Raw genomic sequence first — 27,171 nt, forward strand, 5'->3', positions numbered from 1 at the left:
TTAACTCCTATGTACCTCGCAACCTTCCTTCGAATAATAAACAAACAACAAAACCCAAAATCAAATAGTATCAGTTAGCCAACTCTTCCCAACTATGGAATTTAAAAAAAATAATTCTTACTGTATATTGTTCGCAGCACCTTAACAAAAGCTCCATCTAATTCCACCAATCAACGTTGTCCAGAACACTAATAAGAGAGAAAGAAATAGAAAAAACGACAGCTGGTAACAAAATACCGTGTAAAATTTGTTGTTAAGTTAAAACTTAACACTGTGTTAACTTATTAAAATATATTTAACTGTAATTCCTTCCCATATCCATTTAACGCAAGTAGCTGTAATTAGAGCTGTATAAAATATTACCTTAATGTGTGGGAAAAAATTTTCTAGTTGCCAATCTGGAAAGTGATTTTTTATTCTTAAAACAATTATCATTATTTTTTCAATCTTGAAGTAAGAACATTAGAGTATAAAGTAATCATGTGTGAGGGTTCTCATGGGGTGGGTTTATGGAGAGAGTGGAAGTGAGAATTATAGTATTACTGAATTAAGAACCGTATAACATCAGCTGCCTGTTATATGAATATTATTATTATTATTTTTTTTTTTTTTTTTTTTGGGATAAATGAATGACAGCTATAAATAGGAGAAGTGCCAGGAAAATATTATAGTAATATTTAAATGTACACCATATATACTACATAGACATATCAATTTTTTATACGTCAAAGATAAGCTGGAATTTTCCGTTTAAAAATAGATGTCGATACTACAACGATCTATTTAAGAATAAACAAAAATTAAAAAAATCGCATGCGCACCAACCATTTTTTCTTTTCTAATCTCTAAACGGGAAAAAGTTACATGTGTAAGTTTAGGACTCAGATTATAATTGAGGATGAACATCGGAGTAGTTCCTGCATATGTCTTTGCTAGATTTGTGTTTATTTCCAAGATTTCTAGTACCTGCTTCTAGCTAATTTAATTAAACTTCATGACAACGTCGCTGACTTCCTCCAAACATTCTTCAAAATGACAGAGTTACCACATCATTTTTCAGTTTCTTTTATTTTTACATGGCGGCAGGTCATATTTTTACATAACTCTTGGATGTCACTACGGGAGGAGGGGGCAAAAGTTGATCCCACAAAAGTGTAAAAGTATAAAATAGGTTCTAGAAAGCGTGAGCGGTTTTTTCTATTTGGCAATCTGATCAGGGTTTTTTAGTTTCCAAAGCTGTTATCATTATTATTTAATTCTTGAAGACAGAACATCTAAGTAATAAGTGCAGATGGGCTTTTTGTAAGAGTGCGAGGAGAAGACAATTGTTAATATCAGCTGTCTGTTATATGATTTTTGAGGGAGAAAATGAATTATTGCTATAAAGAGGAGAACCTTCTACATTTAAATTAGATTTAAAATCCTATACACTTATTTTATCATGCATTTAAAAATAAATTTAGACCAAAGATAGGCGAGAATTCTTCTTTTAGAGGGAGATGTTAACACTCTCACGACTTATTAAATAATGAAAAAAAAAAAACGAAAGAAGAAAGAGCTCACGTATCAACCATGTTTCCTTTTCTAATCACACTACTTGATTTTCACACAGATCCTTTCTTTTGTAATAACTAATAAGTTAGCTAGTGCGTGTGCTCATGAGAGACGAAGAAAAACAATGAAGGTTTGCTCGGTAGCTATAAGTGTAAGCCATTATTGGACTTCGAATAGAAGTGAGGATCGATATCGAAGTAATTCCAGTCTATATACTCTTCCTATATTATATACGAAGAAGGATTTGTGTTTATTTCCTTCCTCTCACGATTGCTTGCAGCTGATTTAATAAAACCTCATGACAGCTAAGCTGCTCTCCCCCTCCCAAACATTCTTCAAATTGTCGGAATTACCAGGTTGATTCTCAGTTTCTTTTATTTTTAAATCCCGGTAGGAATTATTTTACACATCCAGCATCACTGATCAAAACTCAAATGTATGTGTAGTTAAAAGATATTAAATTATCCTCTTCCGCCTTGTTATGACCTACTGGTGTAGATCCAGACTGTAATTCAATTATATCAGGTTTTTCTATAGCAAAATGTCAAATTTTCATGATAGAATGATGATGACATCATGAGAAATAACATCCTTTAATGGAACTCCAGCAATAATAGTATTTATTTATTCATTCTCAAATTACACAAATAAGAATAGGACATAGATACAGTATTGAGATACAACTATTGTAGTTAAAATAAGAACTGTTCATCAATATTATGAAATATGTGATAGATTGTGTACAATAAACCGAGATTTTTTTGTTCTTATACGAGCGTTTTTGTTTGTATGTATGTAGATTGGACTTATTTAGAATTTGAATTCAATAGGCAACACACTTAGTCAAAGATATATACACACATATATAACTATTTATATGTACACATGATGTTCACAGGTGACATCTAATAGTATTAAGTTAACGTCATTGCTTTCCAGACTGAAGTACTAGCTTTCTAGGCACAAGTTGTGTGTTGGTGTGGAATATTAAGTAAAATATATTATAAGAGTCTCTGGTAAGTTTTATCAGTGATTAATTAGCATATATTTTACCCACCCTTGTTTTCCTCGTCGTTTATACTTTCAAGGAAATAATATTTACATACAAGGCTACTTTCAAAGGTTTCTAATAGTAAAAGCACACGTAATTGGAAAAAATAAAATTCGTTTATCAAATAATCTTGAGACCTTTATAAAAATATGGCTCTATCCCGGAGGGAAGATAACTTTTTCCCTTCATCCAGAAGAAGAAACGACTACGATTTGTCCTCCTTCGTTGACGCCGAAGAATTTACAGACTCCACCTACAAAGAAAAGTTAAAATATGTATTTGATAAAATTTGTGATACGAACAACGTGGCTTTAATAATTGGAAGTGCATTTTTAATATTGGACTTTTTTGGCATACAAATATGCATTGTTCTGTTAGTTAATCGAATATCTGATCCGGAGCTACCCGATAAGTACTCACTACGCATTTGTACTTCCCTTCTATTCTGGACACTTTGTAGATCACTTGGTGCTAGTATCAGTGGGATTTTGGTACAAATGTTGGGATCGTCTATAAGTTTTGTTGTCAATTTGCTTCTTATAATTGGACTTTGGAAGCGGAAGCCCACACTTTTACTCATTTGGCTTGTGTTTTATGTCTTCATCATTTTATGCTGTGCTCATCTATTTGGATGGATGTTCAATACTCTTTGGATCAGGCAGCAGGTGAAACATGATGTTGCATTGAGTACGATGCTTCTCGTTCTTGTACCTCTTTTCCTTGTTGTCACTCATACATTTCTGTGGACTGTTATTTTGAAGCAGTGGAGACGAATCAACAATATTACAAAGAAGCCTATATTTTGTATAGCTTAAATAATGTAATTACAATACTACTATGGAAACCAACGAATTATTATTAATTTGGGATATGATTACGCTTTTTTATTATACTAATTTCTTTGAAAAATAATATATTTATAATTAATAATATTATATTATTTCACATCACAGCAATTTTATTCCTTAATGAATGCTAGGACCGGCTGGCCCGGTTTTGTTGTAAACAAGGCCTGGCTTAAAGATACATTTGCACTGTGCAAGCTTTCCTTTTTTTTCTAAAACTAGCCCTAAGAACAGGAGTGTTCAACTATTATGAGGGAAGGTCCAATAAGGCACGAGCAAAGTAAAAAAAATATATATCCCAGTCTGTAGCTTGTTTTAAAAATAGCGAATATTCAAAATAATTTTGTCAGCGCCACCTATATGACAAACATACATACAGGATATTTTTTATTTAATAAGGGGAGTTGTCTTATTTTCCAGAAGACAGCGCCATTCTCTGTCACTTTGTTTACCCATGAATATAAGTAAACACCACCATATTCACGCCGCTTTAGACAAGTTCTATTGTACGAGTATGCATAGGTCTGGAAATCTATTACCAGGACCTTAGTGGTAGTTAACTATAATTCTTCCTTCTAGGGTCCAACTACAACAATCAAAAAGTCCGAATTCGGACCACCAACTGAGTAGTCTTGTTATCTGAAATATGTATACTGTAATAATTTAATCAATAGCAATATACTACATTTTATTTCCATAGTGGTGCTGGTGTCATAATTTGCTGGGTCCAGCCGAAAAAAATGTGTTGAACCTTTTTACAGCCACGAGTCACAAGTTAAATTGAAAATGTATTTAGGTAATTAACAACTTTTAATTGTCCAAATCTAAATAGAATGGGGAGTGGGTACTTACGCCCCCCTTAAAATTAGCACTGTTCAATTATAATAAAAGATGTTGTCACATAATTTCCTCCAACCGTCGGATAGTGTTATGGATGTATTCAAGTTTTAAAGAAAAAGGATATCATTGCATTTAATTTTTTTTTTATGTATTATTTGAATACCATGTTTTTTGAATTAGTGTGGTGTTACAAACATATGATACAATACAATTTTAACCCACTTTATCATGATTTGAAAAAAAAAAAAAAAAATATTGTCATTTTTCAAGCTACAAAGTTTGATTTTTAACTAAAAACATATTTTTTAAGGGATGAAGTGCCTCGGTATTTTATTAACTAAAATAACAGCTTAAAAGCTAATTCCTTAACTAGAAAAGGTTGAAAAACAGTATTTCAAATATTAAAGGGATAATCATTATTTAAAGTAGTGAATCTTAACTTTTTAGCTCATATTCCCGCTTTTAAGGTGGTGGTCCTCCTTGTAACAATTACAAAAATTGATGTTGCAAAACAATTCTCTGGAACAATTTGAGTTGATAAACAATTGTATAATGTATATTACTGCTATAGAGCGTTTTCAATGACGTCATAAATTACATCATAAATGAATGAGACGCCATTTTGGGTGCTAAAAGTTGATATTTTTAGTACATAAAATAAACGAATTTCCAATCAATCTTTACGAAAGTTAATGAAATATTTAGCACTTCCGTTGGATTCTACATGATACAAATTATAAAAATTGATATTTGAATTATTATATCAAAGTAACATGTACTGAAGATTCCAACAAATGATTACATTTGTACATTTTTGTATCGATTAGGGACGAGAAAAGTAGGATAATTAGAGATAAATATCTAATTTTTTTCCATAGTAATACTTAATTTTTATCTACACTATGGAAATCAAATTGTATAACGATATGTAATAAGTTATTACATATTAAAAATATGTTATTACTAATAACATATTTTTAATACAATTTAGGATCAGATATATGACGTCAGAAGAAAACGCTCTCTAGGGGGCGCTGAATTCACTAAAAAGTGGCCGGCCGACGTGTTTTCCTTTTTCAAAACATGAAAATTGTAGTTTTGTATTATTTGTTCAACAAAAAAGAATAAAAAGTAGTATAGGCTTTTGGGAGCTAGCAGAAAGATGAGCACTTCCTCTTCGACTGGGATTGGAGCCTCACCTGGAGAAAGAATCGAGCTATTGGACGAAATAGAGAAAGACGTCATTGGGATTTTGGTGAATTCGGGAGGAGCTCTTCAGGAGATCTCAAAGGATCGCCCAAGTCAGAAACAAGTGGACACGCTCTGTCAAGCCACCATCTCTTCCATTAAATCCGTGGAATCAAAGCTCGCCGAACAAATCAAGTATCTCACTCAAGTCTCTACGGGTCATCCACACGAGGGCTCCTCGTATCCTGCCCAAAAGATCCTCCAAACCGTACGTTTTCGTGAGCTTAAGGCTTCTTTATGTAAAATAAGTTAATAACTCTCTTTATTCATTCTTATTTCAGGCCTGGCATCGCCTGGAACACGCTCGCAGTCGAATATCAGACCTTGATCGAACTCGAAATCAAACTTCTCATCTCGTGCAAGCGCAAAAGCAGACCTTTGGCTCACATCAAGTCGCTGCCAAACAACAGAGACTCCAACTCTCAGTACCCCAACCCACTCCTCAGCAAGTACAGCCTCAAGGATCCCCTGCTCAAACACCCCAACAGCAACAAACCCCGTCATCATAAATGGATTCACCCATTTCAAGCTCTCTTTACGAAGGATGTGGGGAAGAAGGTCCGATTCGAGCCATTTTCCTCGCTGAATTTCATCACTTGCTAGGACCTAGAATTCGCTGTCAGGCGAGTGTTGATGAGCAGGATACTCTCACAAGGGACATCTTTGATTCCGTCTCTAATTACATAATACCCAAACCCGATTTGGCCCAGCAAAAAATTACACTAAACGCCTTGAACTATAAAATATCCGGCTATCCCATTATTTTAGAAGATAAGAAATATAAAAGAAACATTTTTATATTCAATGTGTGTTTTGTTTGTCACTCCTGGTCGCGAACTGTACAATATGAAGCCGCCATTATGAAACTTCATAATTGCCTTGTCAATATGGAGCTGGAGTGTGAATTTGTTTCCAGAGAAGAAAACACACCTCTCATTCACGAAATCATTAAAAAGATTCTAAAGAACATCAATGAACATGGGAGTTGCATGCTTAATGTTGGAGCTCCGGGTGGGCCAAGTCAATTGCTAAACCTAAAAGTAACACCTACCTCGCTTAGTCCTGAGCCACCTGTCGTTCATGATTATGATGTTCCTATTTTGTTGGTGGATTGGACAAAATACCCTCGTGATGCATGGGACTTGACCACAAGAGAGGTAAGTGTTTGAATTTTGGATTTTTCTATTCAAATACTACGTGATTAACAATGTTTCCAGCTGCTCAAGTATATTGATGGTTTTAATCACATAGCACGAATTGCTGAGCTTGTGGGTGTCAAGTCTCATCTTGTCAAATGCGATGTCGTAAATCTAATCTACTATGGTTTTGCCAAAGTGATCCCTATTTTAGCCTATTCGGATAACTATGGAATAACTCCTAAATTTCGTAAGCTAAGAGAGGATAAACATTTCCAGAAGGATTGTGTACGAGCTTGTGCTCTGCCCTCTGCTCAAAATCCTCCTGCTTTTAATATGATATATAAATTTGTAGCCCAATTATCTCAGGGATCTTCCTCCCTGGAGAGTGTTGTCTCCAGATTCTCATCTTTTCAAGAAAGAAGCTTTTGTGAGAGAAAATTACTACAATTCCTCGTCTTAAATGGGATCCTTCGTAAAATACAAAAATATCCCGTATTTATTAAAGACGAAGAAGGCGGGCATGACATCTCAGGAAAAGAGGATTACTATAAAGAATTCAACGGGCAAAAACATTTGGACGAAATAGGAGTAAAAATGGGCATTTCGTCACGCAAATTGGAAGATAAATTTGAATCTGATCCTCAAATTTTTATACTACGGAAATAATAATATAACAACGATTTTTGTAAGAAATATATTTTTATATTAAGATATATAGAAGATTTAATAAAATTTATTAAATGATAACAATTTTTTTATAATTCATACAACAAAATGTAAAGCTTAATGTCAATTAAAGCTTATTACAAAATTATTTTAGCAAGAATTATTTCCTAATAATTTTTGAGAAAATAAGAACGTTATTAGCCTATTACTCATATTAGCTTTTATACATATAAATATTTATATTAAGAACGTTCATTTCTACACATATTACTTTGTAATCGACACTCTTTCCAATAAGATTCATGCATTGATGTACCAAAAGAATATGATTTCTTTTCGTACAACAATACAAAAAAAACACAAAATCAATTAATTCAATCTTACACGCGCTAGAAATAATGGAGAGGCGAATGGAACGGAATGAACATGAATTAAACTTAAAGATTACTTGTATTAAAAACTGTAGATACATATTTTGTCCTCATTCAAAAGTGTAGTTGAGTTGATTTGATTGTATTGAAAAGCCATGGACAATGACTTAACAAAACAATCATTCCAAAAAAGTCGCCCATAGCTGTTCAGAGAGATGAAGAACTGCTGGACAATGATTTCTAAATAAAATCCTTTACTCAGAAGGAAATGCTTGAATCATCCACATTTATACTATAATCTCCATTCGAAATACTTAATCTGTTCTCTTTATTAGCTCTGATTGGGGATTTGACACTTTTGATTGAGTTCTCTACATCATATGATTTTCTTTTTGGAGATTTTGCCTTTGAAGAGTTATTATTTGTGTGATTAGTATTGTTTTTTGGTATTTTAAACATGGTTTCACTGATGAGAAGAGGTCCTCTTTTTTCCAATTCGAGGGAAAACTTTGCAGCTTCTGAAAACGGAACATTAACATAGCCTTGTTTTTGTTTCTTAGTGGGTGAGGGTGGCTCATCATTCTTATTTTGTTTGATACTAATGCCACTACTTCTAGCGGTTGCAGCATTGATAGAATCTATTATGCTTTTTATTCCTGGAGATCCCAGGGAATTGCTTGAAGTCTTCTCTCCTTCGTCCGTGTTTTCAGCTGGCTAGGTATGATTTTAAAACTTATGAGTATTCTAAATTACAATTTAACTCACCTGAAATAACTCGAGAGAAGGCTTTGAATATTTATTTATATCCTTTTCGACTTCAGAACAAGCTCCATTACGATTTTTAGAATGTTCAACAAGACATTGACCACAATAAGAACAATAATTTTGAGGAAGACCAGGAGCTAAGTTGTCATCTTCCAATGACTTAACTCTCTTCAAGCGAAACCCTGATGTCGTAACAGAATTATTATCATAGAATAATCGAGATCCTCCACTGTCGTTTAGACTCCGATGCCGATATGTACGGATTTTTCCACCTGCTGAAAGTCTTGGCGGCTTTACGATCGAAGTCAATTGAGACGGCTTAAATACCTCTTCCTCTTCAGAAACAGATATATTCATATTCCGCTGATCACAAACTGATAATGGAAGAGGGATCGTATTTCCAGGAGCTCCAATATGTTTAATGACATCCACTTCATCGATTTCTTTTTCGCTTTCCATTTCTATGGTTGTATGAGCAGTCAAAGACGAATTGGCAGAAATTGCAGAATGATTTTTCATCATTGCGGGCGAGGTTTTAATTCCTGGCGACTGATAAATACGTCTACGAATCGGTGAGGGCCTAATCATAGGCTCCTCTGACCTGGGAGACTTAGTAAGATCAGATGAGCCGACATGTCGAGTAAATATTTTTTTAATCCCTAATTAATTGTGCCAAATACATACATGTGAACATAGTCAATGAATAATGATTGATAAATGAAAATCTACCTGGAATTGGAATGGAACGACAAGATTTTGCCGTAATTGAACTAATGTTATGATTATTGCTGTTTTCATTTTGGACTGAGGTTTGATGAAAGGAATTAGACCGTCGTTGTCTAAAGCTTCCAAAACTGGATGTCTGACTTGTTTGTAATGGAGAATTTGGATTTTTTTTTGAGACAGCAATGGACAAGTCATGAGCTTTTTTTGAAAAATAAAATGTTAAAAAAGGATTGAAAAAAATAAATGTAATAAAATTAAGAATAGAAAAAAAAATATACAATAACGGCAAATGAAATTTTATCTTAAAAGTTTGCACTAATATTTCGGAGTGGAGATTGGGGAAATCCATATTCGAAAGGAGTCTGAAAGAATCCAATTTTTCTCGGATTTTAGCTTCCTATTTCGTACTTTTTTGACTGTAATAAATGTATACTGTCTAAATTGAATAATAATTATTAATGATGTACATTGTGCATTATACATCTCGTGGATATCGAATCAGAGAGCTAACTCCGTTGGTTGGTAAACTCTGCTATGTATAAAAAACGATATGGATGACTTACGAAATTGAGAATCTGGTGGCGTTTGTTGAATTGGACTTAAATTTTTGTTCTCCAGTTGTCTTGCAATTCCACTTAAATCCTTTCGTCCACTAAAGGATTGTCTAATTCCGAGGCGTTTAAAAGTACCAGACTCTTCATTCATGGGCAAAGGTACAGAAGGGGAGGAGTTATTATTCGGACCTGGGAGTTCTTTCTGCGACTCCATTAAATCTGTTGGTCCAGGAGATCCATTTTGTATGTTGTGGTGTCCTATCGTCTGTAACTAATTTTTTTTACAAAAATGGTTTAAAGACAAGGTATTTATCAAGGAGCCTACATAGGTATTATGCCTTTCGGCAGCTAGCAAAGCAGCATAATTCAAATTAGAAGGTGCAACGTTAGGATACATGGAGGGATGATAGGGTCTCCACGAAGGAAAATATTCCAGATCCACCGCTAACCGAGCACAAATCCCGCAAGGTAAATCAGGAGCCCCTCCATGAGGGCAAACTTTCCCTCTTATTCTTTGACTCCGACAATATTTATCAAAACAGAATCGGCCGAAAATGGTGCATGAAAATGTGGCAACACACACCATAACTACGATAATAATTAAGGTCACTAAATCCACTCCGGGATCACCCCCCATCTTTCTAATCTCTTCTTCCCTTACTAATCCCCAGCTAAATAAATGAATAAATAATGTTTAGCTTTGTAATAACAAAAATTATAACTCAACTCGTTAAGTCGAAAGTTTGTACACATTTTAATCACCACAGGTCAATGACAGGAATCAACACAATCATGAGTAAAATACATAAATTATTTCTTCCTCTGAGAATTGTCTATACTATGCCAGCAATTCCCAATCTTTTCATCACTCTGGAACCTTGTAACTTAATATCTTGCTGCGTATAAAATATGCTCAGCCAAATTCTTAATGGTTTAAGATTTTTAATAATCCTGGTTGGGAACCACTGCTATGGGAGTCTAAAAAATACATTTTATTTCAACTACAAAGTACGTAATTAAATATTAGGATATTTGATTATGATTTTTGGAGTATGTAAATGATATATTATTCATTTAACAGACTGAAGATTTTGATTCACATTTGAGATTGTTTTACTAACTTTCTATCATAAATTTTATTGGATTCTTCCAAATTAAATTCTTCAAGACATCTAACAGCAGTTTTCATGTTCTTAATAATGTCCTTAGTTATGAGCAAAAATTCTTGAGAATTGATTTTACCATCCATTAAATCATTTTTTGCAAGTTTCAGAGAGGGCTTATGTATCTGTTTTAAAATACGCCCTCTTGTTGTGGAGAGTCCTGGCTCAATTAAGTCAACTATTTTCAAAATATCCCTCGCTAAAAGTAGGACTTTTTCCAAATCTTCCCGGGTTTCAAAATTGTCATTAGTACAAAGTACATCCAAAAGACGGCGTTTGAGCAGAAAAATCAGATAATTATTCGGATTAAGGGTTTGTGTCCAAGAATCAATTTTAAATTGAATTTCTAAAGGATCATGATCCAGGAATAGTTCCATATTTTGTTCAAATACGAGCATAACATTGGATAGTGAAGAAAAACTGACTTCATATTTACACTCTGAGCATTTCCATTCACTCTTCATGTCTACATGTATGAAAAAGAATAGGTACATATATAATTATCATTCAATTAATTATCGTTATTTCAGGAATATAAGTTATGCAATAAAGTATACAGACTAAATAATGATGCGGCTCATTTGTACATGGATTCTTACATATACTAGGGTAACATGGCTTATATTCCGAAAATTACGATCTTTAGACTATATTACCAGTAGATATTTTGGGTAAGAGGATGCCTGTTATACATTCCTTGCAACTGACCGCACTAAGATTCGATCCAAACTCTGACGGATCCTTACATCGTTCGCAATAGCAATCAAAAAGCCAGTTATTTTTAATTTTAATTCTTCTACGAAAAGTAGCTTGATAAATGGGGAGATAAGAAATGGTTATTTCTTCACCTTTCGGAATATTTTGAATAGCTCTGAGTACCAGAGAATGGTTTTCGAATATTTGAAACCTTGCATTAGGTGAACAACTATAATTGAGGAAGGGGAACGGGAATAAATACAGAATGAAAAGCTTAGATTTGAATATTTGGTTGCATATTACCTATGTGATATAAAAGAGAATGTGGGATACAGGCCGAACCCCTGTGAAAAGCCTTGATTGACACCATTTGTTCTAAAAATGCCTAAAGCCCTTAAAATATCACTTCGTGTGTATTTAGTCAATTTACACGAATCGAGGATGAAATCTACTGTTTTCTGAAATGAAAGTTAATTAACTCTTTGAATTTGTAATTCATAATCCTACCTCATAGAGACTCTTCATATCCTTCTCCAAATCATCAACATGATCCATCAATAGATTAACACGACTCCAAACCTCGGGCTCCTTACTTTTTAATTTTAATATCCTAAGTGGAAAAATAGCTGAGTACTCAAAACAGTTTTTGTTCATAGGGAACTGAATGGATGAACCTTTACTCTCAACTAATGCATCACATTCTTGAACATGATACATCCCATTTTCACCTATAAAGATTTGAAGAGACATACTTTAAGTATCTTCCTATTTTAATTTACAAAGTATATTTCACGTACATAAATAAAATACAAATTAATCAATTATAACGATAAAATAATTTAGATGCGATCAGGGTTTATGATAAGTGATTGAATATCAATGACTCCACCACATTTGGAGTAAATCTCTTTACAAATTCTGTTATTCTCAGCTCGTCCTCGACTCTGAACTCCGATATAAACTGCTTGATTAAAAGGCGTCTTTACTGACTGCGGATCATAGTCAAGTAAAGATTCTTTCACATCGAACAAACTCATGAGAGCTTTATGCTCTTTTGATAAAAGTTCCTGAGGTAAGGCGCCAAGAGAGCAAATCAACAGTTTGAAACATTCCTCCTCATTAATAAGAGATTGATTAATTGCATATCTTTTACCACGAAAGAGTCGATTTTGCCGTAATCCTCTCACAGCACGAGCAGCCACGGCACCAATGACCAACCCGGTTGTTCCTCCAACTATTTTAGCACCAGCAAGTCCGAGGAGTCCCAATCCAGAGTTAGCAGAGATAACTGTAGCTCCTGTTAGAGGCACTGCACCGACAAAAATCCCTGATACTTTGGAAATATTCCAAAGAAGCATAATTAGAGAACTTAAACATATAATTGTCATCTTATTGGTTATGGAATCACCAGCAAGTACATATAATATGATTATTGTTTTCAGTGGATCCCCTTATATATATTCATCAGTTATGTATGCCTACAAGACAATAAAATGTGCGTGCTATCCTGAGACACTGATTTGGCTTAAACAGAGATATTTCCTTATCTAGGACGAACATGGATGGATAATGTTAATTATTGTTTCTTTATAAAGTCACTCTCATTAGTTCGATATTTTTAAATACCGACTTCATCTTGGCACGGGGATATGTGCTTAGTAATCATAAAACTATTTGATTGATTTCATATCAAATAGGGTGTCCAATAAGTAAGTATATTATAATATCTACATCATATTAGAGAGGGGCATCAATCGAAATTGACGTTATAGTAGAGTTAACTCAAAAACTTTTGAGATAAATAACAACAGATATTCTGTTAATCTTCTGGTCTTTCCATCAAATAATCAATCAATATATATTTATTGAAATAAAAAAAATATGAACAATATATATAAGGATCTTTATTTAATGGAGCTTAGCTCCATTAACTCAAAAGTCATCATAAATATCAAAATATGTTCCTTAATAAAATTTGATATTTATTTATAAATAAAAATCCCTCTCAACGAGCGTTGGATCGGTCTAAAAAACTAAAATGACACAGCAGTCCTATCATTCCGGGTCTTATAAAATTTGTCAGTCCTAGGACCGGTCCTTATGGGTCTATTATGGCAAATACAACAGCTGAAATGATGTGATTATCATAGAGCTGAAATATATATAGTGATGATGTGAAGAAGTAATTGACGCCATCAAAAAAAAAAGAAACATAGTTGACTAAAACATTCAAATTGTTATAGTTAGGTATACTTCAAATATTGTATTTTTTAAAATGTTTATTGCAATAATTTATTATCATAAATATATCAATTTAGAGATGTCAATAGTTTAATAAAGTATTTTTAAATAGATCATTTTATCAAGTATATTAATTCTTTAATCCAATTTTTTAATTTAAATATAACTTAAATTCAGCCTTTTAAAATATTAATGCTGGATTTGGAAGAATATTCTGACTCTAATTCAATTCACGAATCATTTATTCTTAAATTAAATAAGATTCGTGAGTATGCTCCGAACTTTGGTCCCTTGAATCCTCCCACAACGTCGACTCCGTTCACCAGCCTCTCATACTCTATACATCTTATACGTCCTTCCATCTATCTCTATTTTTATATTATGTTCCCACCCCACACATTCTATAAGGGTACAACCTATTGTCATTCTCTTCTTTTTTGATAGAAAGGACATCTTTTCAACGACACTTGCCCTGTTATGGTTTTGGTGCACCCCGTATCGATGAGGCTCTAGACCATCCTACCCACAGCTTTCAATTATAGTTCTAGGATTAGAGAGCCTTGCTCACCATTTAGGATGTCGCTGGCGCGGACAATGTCCTCATTTCGTTTCGCTACGCTACGTTGTTCCTTTCAGACTTCCAAAAACTTGGCGCCATGTGCCCTCCTTCACCACATACGAAGCATCTTCTCCTCGAAGGCCATTCTTTGCGCAGATGAGGGCCACCAAACTCAAATCATGTCAAAATTTATGCCCTCGCTACTATGCCGATCTCTGTAGTCTGTTCCTCGTAACTCTAGCATCGTATTACGCTCGTTAAGGCCCTTACCATCTCTGTCAGATGGTATTGGCCCATGTTTAGGAACCCAGGTATCGACTTCATCCTCGTACTTACATCGGGGGAAGTCCCGAAATAAAAGCAAGAAATACCAGTTTGGACGTGTCTGACAAACCCATTGGGTTCTTCTTCTCTGCTAGGAAGACCTCAATAAACTCTCCCAGACTACATCTTCTAGCTCTAATTGTATCGTAGGCGGAAAACGAGTTGAGCGAGAAAGCACTCTTGAGTTAATTAAATATTTCTAAAGCATCTCTTTCTCATTCTCAGTCAGTTGATCTTATAATGAAAATGCTCTTCCATCCAGAAACAACTGAACCACTCCTGTCATGTCTTCTATCTTTAGAAGATACTTGTCCAGCTCTGCCTGTAGAATCCAGACGTTGACGACTTCTGATTTATCGAATCTCGGCATCACATCCACTATATTTAATGTAACCATCCATGACCATGATAGCTTGTAGCTTCTTTCTCCTGTTCATAAATTATACAAAGACGTTATCTATTCAACTCCATGTCCATATATATACATATATTAAACTATCAAAACACGGTGCCCTGCACCCCCTCCCTTCACTCCTCTCCCAATACCATTCCCATGGGAGCTCGCACAGTTTGAGCCACACTATTTCCTTTTAGCTGTTCAACATAAGCCCTTTCATAAAAGAGACAAAATACCATAAGTTTAAATCAAGAGGTATGTCTCTCGAACATATTATTATACGTTCTAGCTATCATTAATTATTGTCTTCTTTTTTATCTTATTCAAACCTAGCTATGAGTGAAGAAAAAAAAAAAGCTAAGACTGAAGGACCGACATAGCAGTCCATAGGACCGTTGTATGGTAAAAAAGATTAGGGAATCAGTCCTAAGACCAATCCTACAACAACAAAAAACGAAAAAGAGTCCAAAATCAGCTGGTAGTTAGTCCATAGGAATAGTGACGCTCCCTATTTTTTTTTTTTTAAAGAAAATAGTTCCAGCTTTCTTAGAAAGGAATAAATGACCCTTTTTTTTTTTTTTAGAAAATACATATTTTTAGGTAACCAATGCATGTCAAACATCAAATTTTCCAACTGACATTTCTGACATCTCATTTTTCCGACTGAAATATCCATGTTCATACTCGCCATCCCCCATCCAACATCCTCCCGTATCTATGGCCCTACTTATTCCCAACTGTTTGACTATTCTTCAAGAATAAGTAATAGAAAATGTTTCCCAGGTTGATAAGAGCTAATTTGAGTTCAATCAATAAACGTCTAGAACACTATGTAACATCATTAAGTCGATTATATGACTAAATAAATAATGAATACTAATCGATAACATTAAATATAAAATATATTTATATTGTGACGAATTTCAATACCTTTAAATTATTGATTAGTCATATCATTGGCTTAATTAAGCTGTAGCTCCCTCTCAAAAAAGTTCAAGAATTTTTAGTTTTTTCTAAAAAATGTAATATTTGAAATTCAATTTATTTTTTCAAAAAAAATTATTTTTTTGTAAACAACAGTGGATTTTTGAACTTCTTGGAGAATAGATATGGATTTTTGAAATTTTTTTCAGAAAATTTATTTTTCTGAGACTAGCTATGGAATTTAGAAATTATATCCAAAAAAATTAGTTTTTTGTGAATAGTCATGGATTTTTGAATTTTTTTTTTTAATGTAATTTTTCTAATAAAAAGTAATTTTTGGATTTTTTTAAAAACATATATAACACATGGACTAAAAAGTCCTGGGTTTCACACATAGATGACGCTTTTTTTTATTTTAAATTCACCTCATTTTCAGTTAGTAACAAACTTCAAAGGGCACCTGTCAAAATTTTATGGCAATCTGTTCTTTAGTTTGTGAGTTATTTTAATTATCGACTAATTCTTGATGGTCTGGAAAGTGTTATGGGGACTACGCTAAGTAAAGGGAATAAATAAATAAAAAATTATGATAATTTAAAAAAAAACAAACAAGTTTGAACAAAAACAAACTTATTTCCTTTGTTAAGGCCGGGACTTTCAGTCGATGGGTTCACACTCGATTTTTTCTTTGATCAGGAACATATTTTAGGGATTGTAATCAAGAATACGTAATAAATAATTCATGTTTGAAGGCTTTGTCGATAGGTTTGGTGATTCCTCCTATTAATGTATTAATTATTACCAACCTCTTTTCACGAGCCACTCTCCGTTCATCTAATATTTTCCTCTTCTCAGGAATACTAATTGAATGGAATGGAATTGTTAATCCTTTAGGAAAATGACTATGTTTTTTTTTTCCGCAGATCTATGAATTCGAACCAAAGAGATCCCCCGACCAATTGGTTGGTAATTATGGATAAAAAGCTTTGGCTTGAATTTTCAAGTATGATCGGAAAAAGTCCTAACAATTTATGGTTTCGAAAAGGTTCTATGTTAAATTTTCGATTTTTAAATCACAAATCTATAATTAATTAGCTTATCTTATCAAATTAGGCTCTCAAACATATTCAATTTCATTTCCCTCGTTATTTTAACTAGTTTAGTGGATTTGAATGCAATTTATTTAAAACGCAAAATGGATTGAGTTTAAAAATAAGTCTATACTACTAACCAGGTACATTGCTACCCTGAATCCTTTGGGAGAGGGACGGGGCTTAGCTCCAAAAATTATCAATACCGTTTTATAATCATTTATATAAATAAGGTTTACTTCATATAAATGGAGGTGTAGATAAATTAGGACATTTTTTAATGTGCTATAACTCCTGATATTTTAATTATACATAATTTTTTTTGTACAAAATTTGTTCATCCATCAATGGAGAAAGGGTTATTCAATGTATCAGCCGTTGGCGGTGATGACCTGGACGAGGAGGGTCCGGAAGAAGGAGCAGGGTTAGACGACGTGTGCTGGATTAACCTTGGCCTTGTACTTCACGATCGATTTCTTTCAGTCTGCCAAACTTCATGTGCGCCTCGAACAGGTTTGCCTCTATAACTATCCCTAAAGAAATAGTCCATAGGGTTCAAATCGGGAGAGTTAGAGACCAAGTCTGCGGGCACCAGAAGTCGACGTTTTCCTCCTTGAGCAAGTAGAAAGTCTTCTTGTCCTTGTGAGTGGGGCTGAGTCCTGCTGAAAGGTGAATCCGTTGTCCCCATCGTTGGATTTCATCCACGCGATGACTTTGTCCTTCTGCTTCTTGCAGTACTTTTCAGCGCTGACCCACTTTTTTTGGTTGAAGAAGATCGGCAACATCCCATTCGACCCGATTACCCCTAACGTCATGACTGAGACCAGAACCTTACTTGTGTATAACATGGGGACCTTCTCCTTCTTGTCAGCTAAAGAAGTTTACAGTACGACGCTTATTCTTGAGAAGGTTCAATAATTAATTTGCGGCTCTTGATCAACCGGACTTCCTTCATCTTCCATGTCAAAATGTGCTACTTTGAGTGCAAAAAGAGAAAAATTGACCGAGAAAAACAGACTTTTTAACCAAAATGGGAAGAAGAGTACCTTTGTTGCTTATTAAAGACATGTAAAATACATTTATATGCAGAAAATAGTTGTAACTTGGTGCAATACACATAGAAAAAAAAAAAATATAATATGTGTTCTAATTTGGAATCATTTGTAGCGTCTATCATATCCAGTTATTTGAAATGCGTGGTGACTTATTATGGAAGTTGCCCATCTTTGATTTAAAAGACTGAATGTTAGGTTGCTATTTATTTAAAATACTGGGGAGGGAGTGAAATACTTAGGGGTAAAAAGGACAGGGTAGGAGTTCTATAACTATTAGGCATACAGTCCTAGGACCGATCCAACGCTAATTTGCGTACATACTTTGTATAGAGCATTTTCACCTGATGTCAGTCATTTTTGGGGCCTAATCAAACAAGTTTTATAAGAATGAAAACCTTTTTTTTCATTAATATTAAGGAAACTAGCGAACTAAAGGACTCCAAGAGAAAGAGTGGACACTGAGTAGAAGGTAAGTGTTTTCTTTCTCGTCGGTGATTGGTTTAAAATTATAATGTCTATTTGAAAGGTCATGGAGGAGTTTTATTTACTATTTTGTGGGCTTTATTTGTGGTTCTATTTGTTTATACTCATTTTGAGAATAATGTTTTTGAGGAAGGTCCAAAAGGAGGGTGGTGTTTAGTATATAATGCAATTCTTACTCTATTTGAACATATCAAGATATAGATATATATATATATATAATAAAGCTCTCGTTTAACTGAAACTTTATACTTTGGAATCTATCTCATTTATTTAAACATTCATTTGCCAAGAGAACTCACCCTATTTGTCCCCTTGCCTAAGTCTTCGTAAGAGTTCCTTTTGGATGACAAAATAATGCCAACAAATAAAAGGACTTAAACCTTGCAGTCTATAAAAATGTTATACCATTAGTCTTATTTTGTATCTGATCTTAATATCCATTAAAAATATATTATTATATCGTTAAACAATCTTATTTCAAAAATGCAGTAAAAATTAACTATTACAATGGAAAAAATACTATATTTTTCTCGTCTCTAATGGAGATTTCTTTTTTTTTTGTCAAAATCTACCCATTTATAGTACGTATTACTTTGATTTAATTCAAATATCAGTGTTTATCATTTGAATAGCAGATGTTAAATCTTTTTTTTTTTTTACTATTAAAGCCATTTGATCCACTTTTATCAAGATTTAATGGAAATTTATTTATTTTAAGTAGTAAAAATATCAACTTTGAACGGCCAATATGATTATTTAATTATAATGCAATTCATGACGTCAATTAAAATACTCTATATAATCTCTAATATTAAAAACAACTTTGGGTCAGTTTTAATGATAAAATTCAGAAGTTAAAAAACACAATTTAGAGGAGTTTTAGACTTATATTCATAGACGTACGAGATGGGGGTGGGAAAATTTGGAAAATTATAATTTTTGTAAATGATAAAAAGTTAGAAATAATATTAAAAAAAATAAAAAAAATATCTTGTAATCCAAATATGTTTGTTTTTTTTCATCCCAAGGTCCCAATTTGTATTGAATTAAAATATAGCAAAATTGAAGTTGGTCTCTTACGCATATATCTAATTACTTTAAAAATGAAGAAAAAAACCTAAACTATTATAAAGATAGGAACAAGGTTTTGTATATCTTCCAGAATAATGACATCACTTGAAAACGCTCTATAAATAAGTTCCGCAGATTTTATTTTTGAGCTATTTTTATTTCATAAACATATACAGTTATTAGAATCTGGAGTTCCCCAGGAAATTTTTGAACCAAAGAAAGTTACGTGACCGATAAAGTTTGATAAATTTTGCTCTATTGAGTATAGGGGCGCAGATAAGATATTTAAACTGATCTGAGGAGGGTTTTTTAGCGTTCTAGAATTATAGTTACTCTACAAAGTGGGTATATTTGGGATTAAATAAAATCTGGAGGGAAAGAGGACATGCATCTGTCCTCCCCTATTTAGGACTGAAGACTACAGTCCAGTCCAGTTCAGTCTCAGTCCGTTCCAGTTCAGTTATAACTCCTAAAACTTATAAATTTCAGTCCTTGATGAGGTCTCCCAAATGTATTTCTTCTTTTTTGATCAGTTCATGTACTGACAGTCCGAAGGATCATCGATCTTAAGGAGCAGTCCAAAGGACATATAGGAATGAGTTTAAGCCTGGACTGGACTGGGCCGAATAAATAAGGACTGACACAACACTAGTGACAAGTACGTGCATCGTATTAAAGTACTTTTTACATTTCCCCTTAGTTATTATAACTCTTCCATTAAATACATTATGTAATACTTTGTTTTATTAATTGTAAGATATAGCGAAAAAAAGTATAAAATGTACGTATTTTATTTATAAGTAGTAGAAAGGCACAAAAAACAAAAAAAAAAGCTCACTCACATTCCTCGTTGCAGACCGGAAAACCGCACTTGGAGCAGAAATATCTTTCCGCTTCTAATTGATTAGATGATTTATTCTCCAAACAATTTAGACACACAGGACGACTTTTACTATCGGGACCCCATACAGCAGGCCTCTCAATAAATACAACATCCCCGGCACGTATGTCTTTTGATGCAAGCATGACATTCCCAATATGTGGCTTCGTTCCTATCTTGAAGGAAGAGCATGACTCCGTCTCTTTACCCTTCTTTATGGACTTTGGAGAATAATGAACCTTTAAGTGATCATTGGAACATGCCTCCACGGACGATGATGATGATGCACAATGGGGGCAAACCAGAGGGGACTCTGGAGAATTGCACAAAAAGCACGGCATTATATATTATGATTGAAGGTGGATATTATTATACTACTCGCTTATATCTTTTAAAAAACCCTGTCACTGTTTCTTCTGCTTACTTTACATGCAATGAGATTAATTTAAAATAGTATGGGATGCTTTCCAAATGTATTTTGTCCTACTATAAAAGTCAGCTACTATAAGGTATGACTTTAAAGTATTAAGAAATGCTTTCATTAAGTGAATTATTATAATTATCTTTTGAATGTCCGATTCCAAATAATGATATTATATGTAAATAAAATTGGCTCTTGGTATTTTCCCTGCAATTCATGACGCAGTTATGCACAGAGCTTTGATGTCAAACACAGTACATTGCTCTCAGTTGAGTAAATTCTAAAATAGAACTACATCTCTTGACAATGTATTTCTCTGACAATTATAAGAGGGGGAACAAAGACTCAGAGCATACGAACAGAGAACTTTCTAACATCAATAATATATATATTATATAAAAGAGGCACACACAACAACTGTCAAATACTAACTCGCAAGGTCCTGTTTGTGAATGAATATAAGCCCAGATGTAAAATGAGTCAGGAAATTATTAATGGGTGTGTACTAACGGAACTTAATACATACTACTTCGCGCAACCTCTCATGATATGGTTTTTTCCCCAATTAAAAATTATTTTCGCCTCAAACATTTAGACTAATTATGCAATAGATGAAATTATTCGTAAATGCAGACTTATGTAATCATTTCCTTAAAAAAATGCGTATTTTTTTAAAGTCTTGTCTTATATCTACCTCCCTTTTGGGGAAAGTACAGAATAAAAAATTATATTATTCATGTTCCTAAGAGCCAGTCGACGCTTTATTAATTGGAGTAAGCCTCTACGCTTCATTGACGTTGTTTTCGTTATAAATATTGCAATATTAGATATGAGGTCAAATTAGGGGGGGGGGTGGAAAGGTTATAAATTGATATTGAATAAATAATAATAATATAATATAGTCAACAAAATAATGATGACGTAACTAAATTTGAATGAAAAGGCGGTAATGTCTGAAGAAAAAGAAAAATGAGCTGATGAGCTTGATTCAATGGTTTTGAAAGAACTAAAGTTCATAATGACGAGAGGGGCCCACAAAAATAATGTAGAAAATTAAGCCTGTATTGAGTATTTAAAGTATTTTGTAATATTGTCTGCGCATGAGTGTCATAAAATCCCATGTAGAAAATAGGATCGTGGGCGTGCGATCTAGAGTGTCGGACGTGCAATCCTTCTATTCTTCTTGTAATATGAAAAATACTGCATGATTCATACAAAAATCTTTTCTTCTACAGAATTCTTCAGTAGTAGAAAGAAAACGTTATCATTTGGTGTCTTGTATATTCAATATTAATCATTTGATCTGGGATGTGGAAGTAGACCTCCAATATTTACTGTGTGCTTCTCATTAATCAATTTCCAAATGAAGTTACTCCCGAGAGGATTTCCTTATATTTTGCTTCAAATTTGTTTTGTGTATTCTCTTTGGATTGATCCTGATACAAGTTTGAGGATATTTGAATATTTCCCCACCCCTTGTCCCAACTCAGGCTATGCCTGTCCCAATGATAAAAAATGTGTTGAGAAAGAGGATCTATGCAATGGAGTGAAAGATTGCAGAAATGGTGGAGAGGATGAAAATCCCGAGCTTTGTCAAGAGTTGGAGTGTTCTCGAAAAGAGGGACGTCTTCGTTGCCCCGAGGATCACTCCTCTATTTGTATTCCTTTCAGTCAATTATGTAATGGTAAGAGTGGGCAGTAAGAAAAGAAATAGGTTTCTACTTCAAAGTTTTAATTTGTTTATAGGGGAAGACAACTGTCCGGATGGAAAGGATGAGGCATATTGCTTTCATCGCTTATATAGAGGATGTCTTACACCATTTGAGCGAGACAGTTCTGATGTTCGTATGACAGACTGTGCCAATTGTTTTTGCTATATGGAACCCTCTCAAAAAATTCCAAATCGTAGGGGACTAAATAGTGGTGAAGAGAAATCCCTGTGTCTCGAAAGAGATTCCTCGCGGATATGTGACGGCATATCAGATTGTGTGGATGGTAGAGATGAGGATTTTGAAGTGTGTAGTCCAAAAGTAGTGGAGGAACCTCCCAGAATCAATTCATCAAGACGTTTTGGAAAGGCATTGGAAGATTTTTCATGGGGAGCACCTAGGATCATGGATAAATTTGAAAGGAAGGAATCAATAATTATTTTTGCACTTTTGGCAGGAAGTGGCTTTATGGTTCTATTACTCATGATGACTTGCTTTGTAATTGGATCATGGGGAGGTCTAAAGAAACCAAGCCCTGTTCCTCCTCCGATTGTTACTGCCAAACAAGACCCAGAATATGATGATACGCGTTCCTCTACTGCTACTGAAATGACCGACGTTTTTTACGAGGGCGGAAGAAGGAAATCCGAAAATCGTACATTTTGTAATTTTGTTAACGATAGGTGGAATTGGAATTTGTCCACACTCATACGAGAACTTGGAAGAGGATTCTACGGAAGAGTTTTTCTTGTAAGAGATGAAATGGATAGATTCGTTGCCGTTAAAACTGCAGAAAGAGATCGGAACCAAGAAAGTAACCTATCAAAATTGAAAAAACGAATTCTTAACAATGAAGTTGATATTTTAATCAAAGCGAGTGATAATGAGAATATAATTAAACTTTTAGGCTATAATCGAGATCTAGAACTAATCATCCTTGAATTTTGCCATAAGGGAAGTTTGTTGGAATTTATTATCGAGAATCGCTCAAGCTACATTGATGAATTAGATGTAAAAACACAAGAATTGATCTCAGATAAAACATACTATGCAAGCAACCCTGGAATTTCCAAGTCCTCCAACTCTTTACCAAGATCTATTAAATTACGATCAAGTCGTCGTTTGGCCTCTTTCAGCGAGGATGATGGAGTTTATGAAAAGATAGGACAAGGAGATTCCATGCTTTTTAATACTCGACGCCTCTTGAAATGGGCTAATCAAATTGCTAAAGGAATGAAATTTTTAGAATCCCGTAATATTATTCACGGAGATTTAGCCCTGAGAAATGTTTTACTTTCTCGTTCAGACGTGGTTAAAATATCCGATTTTGGACTGGCTTCATTGTCTGATGACTCAAGTGACAATATCAAATCTCTTACAGATATCGAATTCTCTAACATTTTCCAAGCATCAGAAGAGGAACGAATGAAACCCATTCCCGTAGCATGGATGCCGGTTGAATTTTTTCTCCATCAGAACTTTTTGGATTTTCCATATGTTCCAACACATTACTCAGACGTTTGGTCACTTGGAATAACCTTGTATGAGATGTTTACACTTGGTAAAAAACCATATGAAGAGATAGCTTTGGGTGAGATTGGAGGATTTTTAAAGTCTGGGAAGCGATTGAATCTTCCCAACTTGGCTCCCAAATCCTTTCGTACCCTTATTTCCTCTTGCTGGAATGATAATCCAACCTTGAGGCCGAACTTTGATTCCATTGTTCAAAGCTTCTATATATTACTGGAATATAGTGGCAAAAGGCGAAATAAGCATTGTCGTCAAAAGTTTGAGAGCATTGGTGAGGCAGTCCTTCGTCGTCAGAGTGGATTATTTGAGTATGAAGACGAGGACGAGTTAGATGAGTTTAAAAGAAATAGTGGTTGCTCTTCCTATAGTGCTGATGGTTATATCCCTATGTCCAGTAGGGGTAATACACCACCAGTTCAGGACTATATATATTGGAAAGGCTACAAAATCATGCGGTCTCATACATCTCTCTCAAGTCTCAAGTAATATGTTCTTCGCACTTATTACTCTCTCTACTTACTACTTCAAGTATTATCCTTCCGAGCTAACTACTATTAACTTCAATATACATAATTTATATATAATCATATATATATATATATATATAATTTAATTGTTTTATTTTTTGATAAATTAGATTCATTCTGTTTTAAGTCCCATTACGTGTATTCAATCCATTTTATTTTTTCTAATAAGATACTTTTCTTAAAAATTTGTATTATTTGTATATGTTCAACATATATATTGATAGTCAGTCTAATAAAGTGAATACAAACCATAACCTCACAAAAACCTCAATCCTTATAGTTCTTTCTTTGTCATGAGTCCATTGGAACATGACTTAATTTCTTTATTCGTAACAAAGATCAGCTCTTTACTAATATTTTGATAAAAAGTGAGTCATAAATCACTTCAAATAATTGTTATTTACACTATGACTAAATATTATTTACATTAGGGTAGACTTTTTTAAACTCGTATCCCTAAATATTTTTGGATAAAGTTAATGTAGTTTGAATAAAAGTTAATTTTAAAAGGGATTTGAGCAAAGAACGTCATGCACAACATAATTTCAAATTTATGTAATTACTCACATTAGCTTATTGATATAAAAGACTACTTATTTGAATACAATCTTGAAAATCACGTAAATATAAAATCAAATCAAAATGCTGAAGACACTTCAAGAATCACAATTAGTTGTAATATAGTCATCGGATAGAATGCATCTCAACGAGGAGTTATTTTTGTTTTTTAATGACATAATATTGTATTAATCTACCATTAAATTCAGAAAATTGGTTGTTCCAAGCATTATTTATTGAATATTTCTCAGTTTTCTAATAGCCTTTCAAGCATTTGATGGATATGCTGATTATTCTTCCAAAGCTAATGACACATACAAATCTTCAGCTAGAACGTTACTTAAACCAAAAATTAGCTCATGTCGACATTCTACGTAACTTGCTATTTATAATATTCAGGACGGGGATATTTTTCTTTATTTACATTTTTGATCAGTTCTCTATGACATACCTATATAAACGAAGATCTCCGAGACCATAGAGAATACACACCTATTGAAAAGTGTTACTCTAGCAACGGCGTCCACAGGATTTTTTGGAAAGAATCCAAAAATTAAATTTATAATGTTTCATTTTTGGGAGAAAATTTCAAAAATTCATAGCTATTAATAGAAATTTAAATTTTTTGGAAAAAAACTTGAAAAATTAAATTAAATTTTTTGGTAAAGAGGAAAAATTCCTTCATTTCGGGAGGAGCGCTACAGCCCCTTCGTCCCACCCCCGCGGATGCCCTTGTCTAATAAACAAACTCCTAAAAATATATCTATATTTACATGCTCTGATTTTGTACAAGTTGCAACTTAAAATGAGTTGAATCATTTTAAAAGATGGATTTACGGTACTTGGGATGAGAATAATGCAATATTCCATGGATGATTGGTATATTAATATTGACTATTCATTGGGACATTATTAAGTTCAAATGCCCAAAGTTATATTATTCCTTAGCAAGTAATTTTTATAGATAAAAATATAGCATCAGTTAATAGTTTGTAATTAGAACGCCCTTTGTTGTAATGAAATAATATATTTTAAGACTAAGAAATTGAAACTAATACAATGTGCTTAAATACAAGTTGCAACTCGTACAAAGATTGCAACTTGTATATCTGATCTTTGATTTAATTACCAATTGGTACATTAGTGTTTATTGAGGTAACAAGACTGTTCCATTGCCTTCAGTTGTTAATTTTGGTCTGCTTAAGGGATAGTATTTTGTCGAAACAGTAATCAATTTAGTTAATAAGCTGATTTTAACATAATATCTACTAATAGTGGATCAAACACTAGCCTACCTTAAGCTTATCACTATCAGAATATTTATTCGGACTGCCTAACTAATCCAATCGCTCAAGTATAAATCCTTGACACCATAATCTGTTTTTAGCTCTATGGTATCTATTATTTATTTTTCTTTAAGCACCAATTTAGAAAATAAATTTCGCTTCGTTGGCCAGTAAAAATATAGAACTACTACACTAATGCTTTAATAATATATTCAAATAAATGGCAACTCCGTGACATCTTTTTTTATTTTTTAAATCGAATAATTGTGATTTTTGTCACTTGTAAGTAAAAGTTCATACAAATAAAAGGCCCTACGGAAAGTCAAAGCATCAGTGAGCGGGATTCAATATTCATGGACGTGAGTATGCTCAATGTTTGAGGTGAACGTGAAAAAAAATGGATACTTCGCTCATTAAAAAGTTGGAAAATAAAGTGAGAGCCCGATTGAGCATGAGCGGGCTCATCGATTCTAAAAACGAGTGAAAGCACGCTCATG

The 27,171-nt window shown here is 33.6% G+C and overlaps 5 protein-coding genes and 1 long non-coding RNA gene across 10 annotated transcripts; 3 read left to right on the forward strand and 3 right to left on the reverse strand.

Moving 5' to 3' along the window:
- Positions 1-2,702: 2,702 nt before the first annotated feature.
- On the reverse strand, positions 2,703-3,400 carry LOC139904917 (uncharacterized). Its single transcript, XR_011779201.1, has 2 exons — positions 2,908-3,400; positions 2,703-2,858 (listed from the first exon to the last, which is right to left on the reverse strand). It is a non-coding gene; the product is annotated as an uncharacterized lncRNA (long non-coding RNA).
- A 1,165-nt stretch (positions 3,401-4,565) lies between these two features.
- MED11 (mediator complex subunit 11) lies at positions 4,566-6,047 on the forward strand. The gene is made up of 2 exons (XM_040708013.2): positions 4,566-5,746; positions 5,820-6,047. The coding sequence occupies exons 1-2, from the start codon at positions 5,453-5,455 to the stop codon at positions 6,045-6,047; spliced, it is 522 nt and encodes a 173-aa protein (XP_040563947.1). The 5' UTR covers positions 4,566-5,452.
- On the forward strand, positions 6,048-7,424 carry Nprl2 (Nitrogen permease regulator-like 2). Its single transcript, XM_040708012.2, has 2 exons — positions 6,048-6,695; positions 6,756-7,424. Exons 1-2 carry the CDS (start codon positions 6,048-6,050, stop codon positions 7,341-7,343), a joined length of 1,236 nt encoding a protein of 411 aa, XP_040563946.1. The 3' UTR covers positions 7,344-7,424.
- LOC121114140 (uncharacterized) lies at positions 7,358-10,624 on the reverse strand. 5 transcript variants are annotated; one of them, XM_071887023.1, is made up of 6 exons: positions 10,487-10,624; positions 10,085-10,430; positions 9,769-10,024; positions 9,209-9,403; positions 8,480-9,138; positions 7,358-8,424 (listed from the first exon to the last, which is right to left on the reverse strand). In XM_071887023.1, the coding sequence occupies exons 1-6, from the start codon at positions 10,510-10,512 to the stop codon at positions 8,365-8,367; spliced, it is 1,542 nt and encodes a 513-aa protein (XP_071743124.1). In that variant the 5' UTR covers positions 10,513-10,624; the 3' UTR covers positions 7,358-8,364. The 5 variants fall into 5 exon arrangements, with proteins under 5 accessions (XP_071743124.1, XP_040563942.1, XP_040563944.1 ...); XM_040708008.2 differs by having other exon boundaries at positions 7,358-8,428; XM_040708010.2 differs by having other exon boundaries at positions 9,769-10,030.
- LOC121114141 (SET domain-containing protein SmydA-8-like) lies at positions 10,490-22,072 on the reverse strand. The gene is made up of 5 exons (XM_040708011.2): positions 20,606-22,072; positions 12,126-12,346; positions 11,922-12,076; positions 11,579-11,847; positions 10,490-11,388 (listed from the first exon to the last, which is right to left on the reverse strand). The coding sequence occupies exons 1-5, from the start codon at positions 20,982-20,984 to the stop codon at positions 10,856-10,858; spliced, it is 1,557 nt and encodes a 518-aa protein (XP_040563945.1). The 5' UTR covers positions 20,985-22,072; the 3' UTR covers positions 10,490-10,855.
- Positions 22,073-22,280: 208 nt separating this feature from the next.
- LOC121114139 (uncharacterized) lies at positions 22,281-25,084 on the forward strand. The gene is made up of 2 exons (XM_040708005.2): positions 22,281-22,749; positions 22,811-25,084. The coding sequence occupies exons 1-2, from the start codon at positions 22,428-22,430 to the stop codon at positions 24,787-24,789; spliced, it is 2,301 nt and encodes a 766-aa protein (XP_040563939.1). The 5' UTR covers positions 22,281-22,427; the 3' UTR covers positions 24,790-25,084.
- Positions 25,085-27,171: the final 2,087 nt, after the last annotated feature.

Source organism: Lepeophtheirus salmonis, chromosome 3 (assembly GCF_016086655.4).
Source record: "Lepeophtheirus salmonis chromosome 3, UVic_Lsal_1.4, whole genome shotgun sequence".
In the NCBI taxonomy this organism is placed as follows: Eukaryota; Metazoa; Arthropoda; class Copepoda; order Siphonostomatoida; family Caligidae; genus Lepeophtheirus; species Lepeophtheirus salmonis.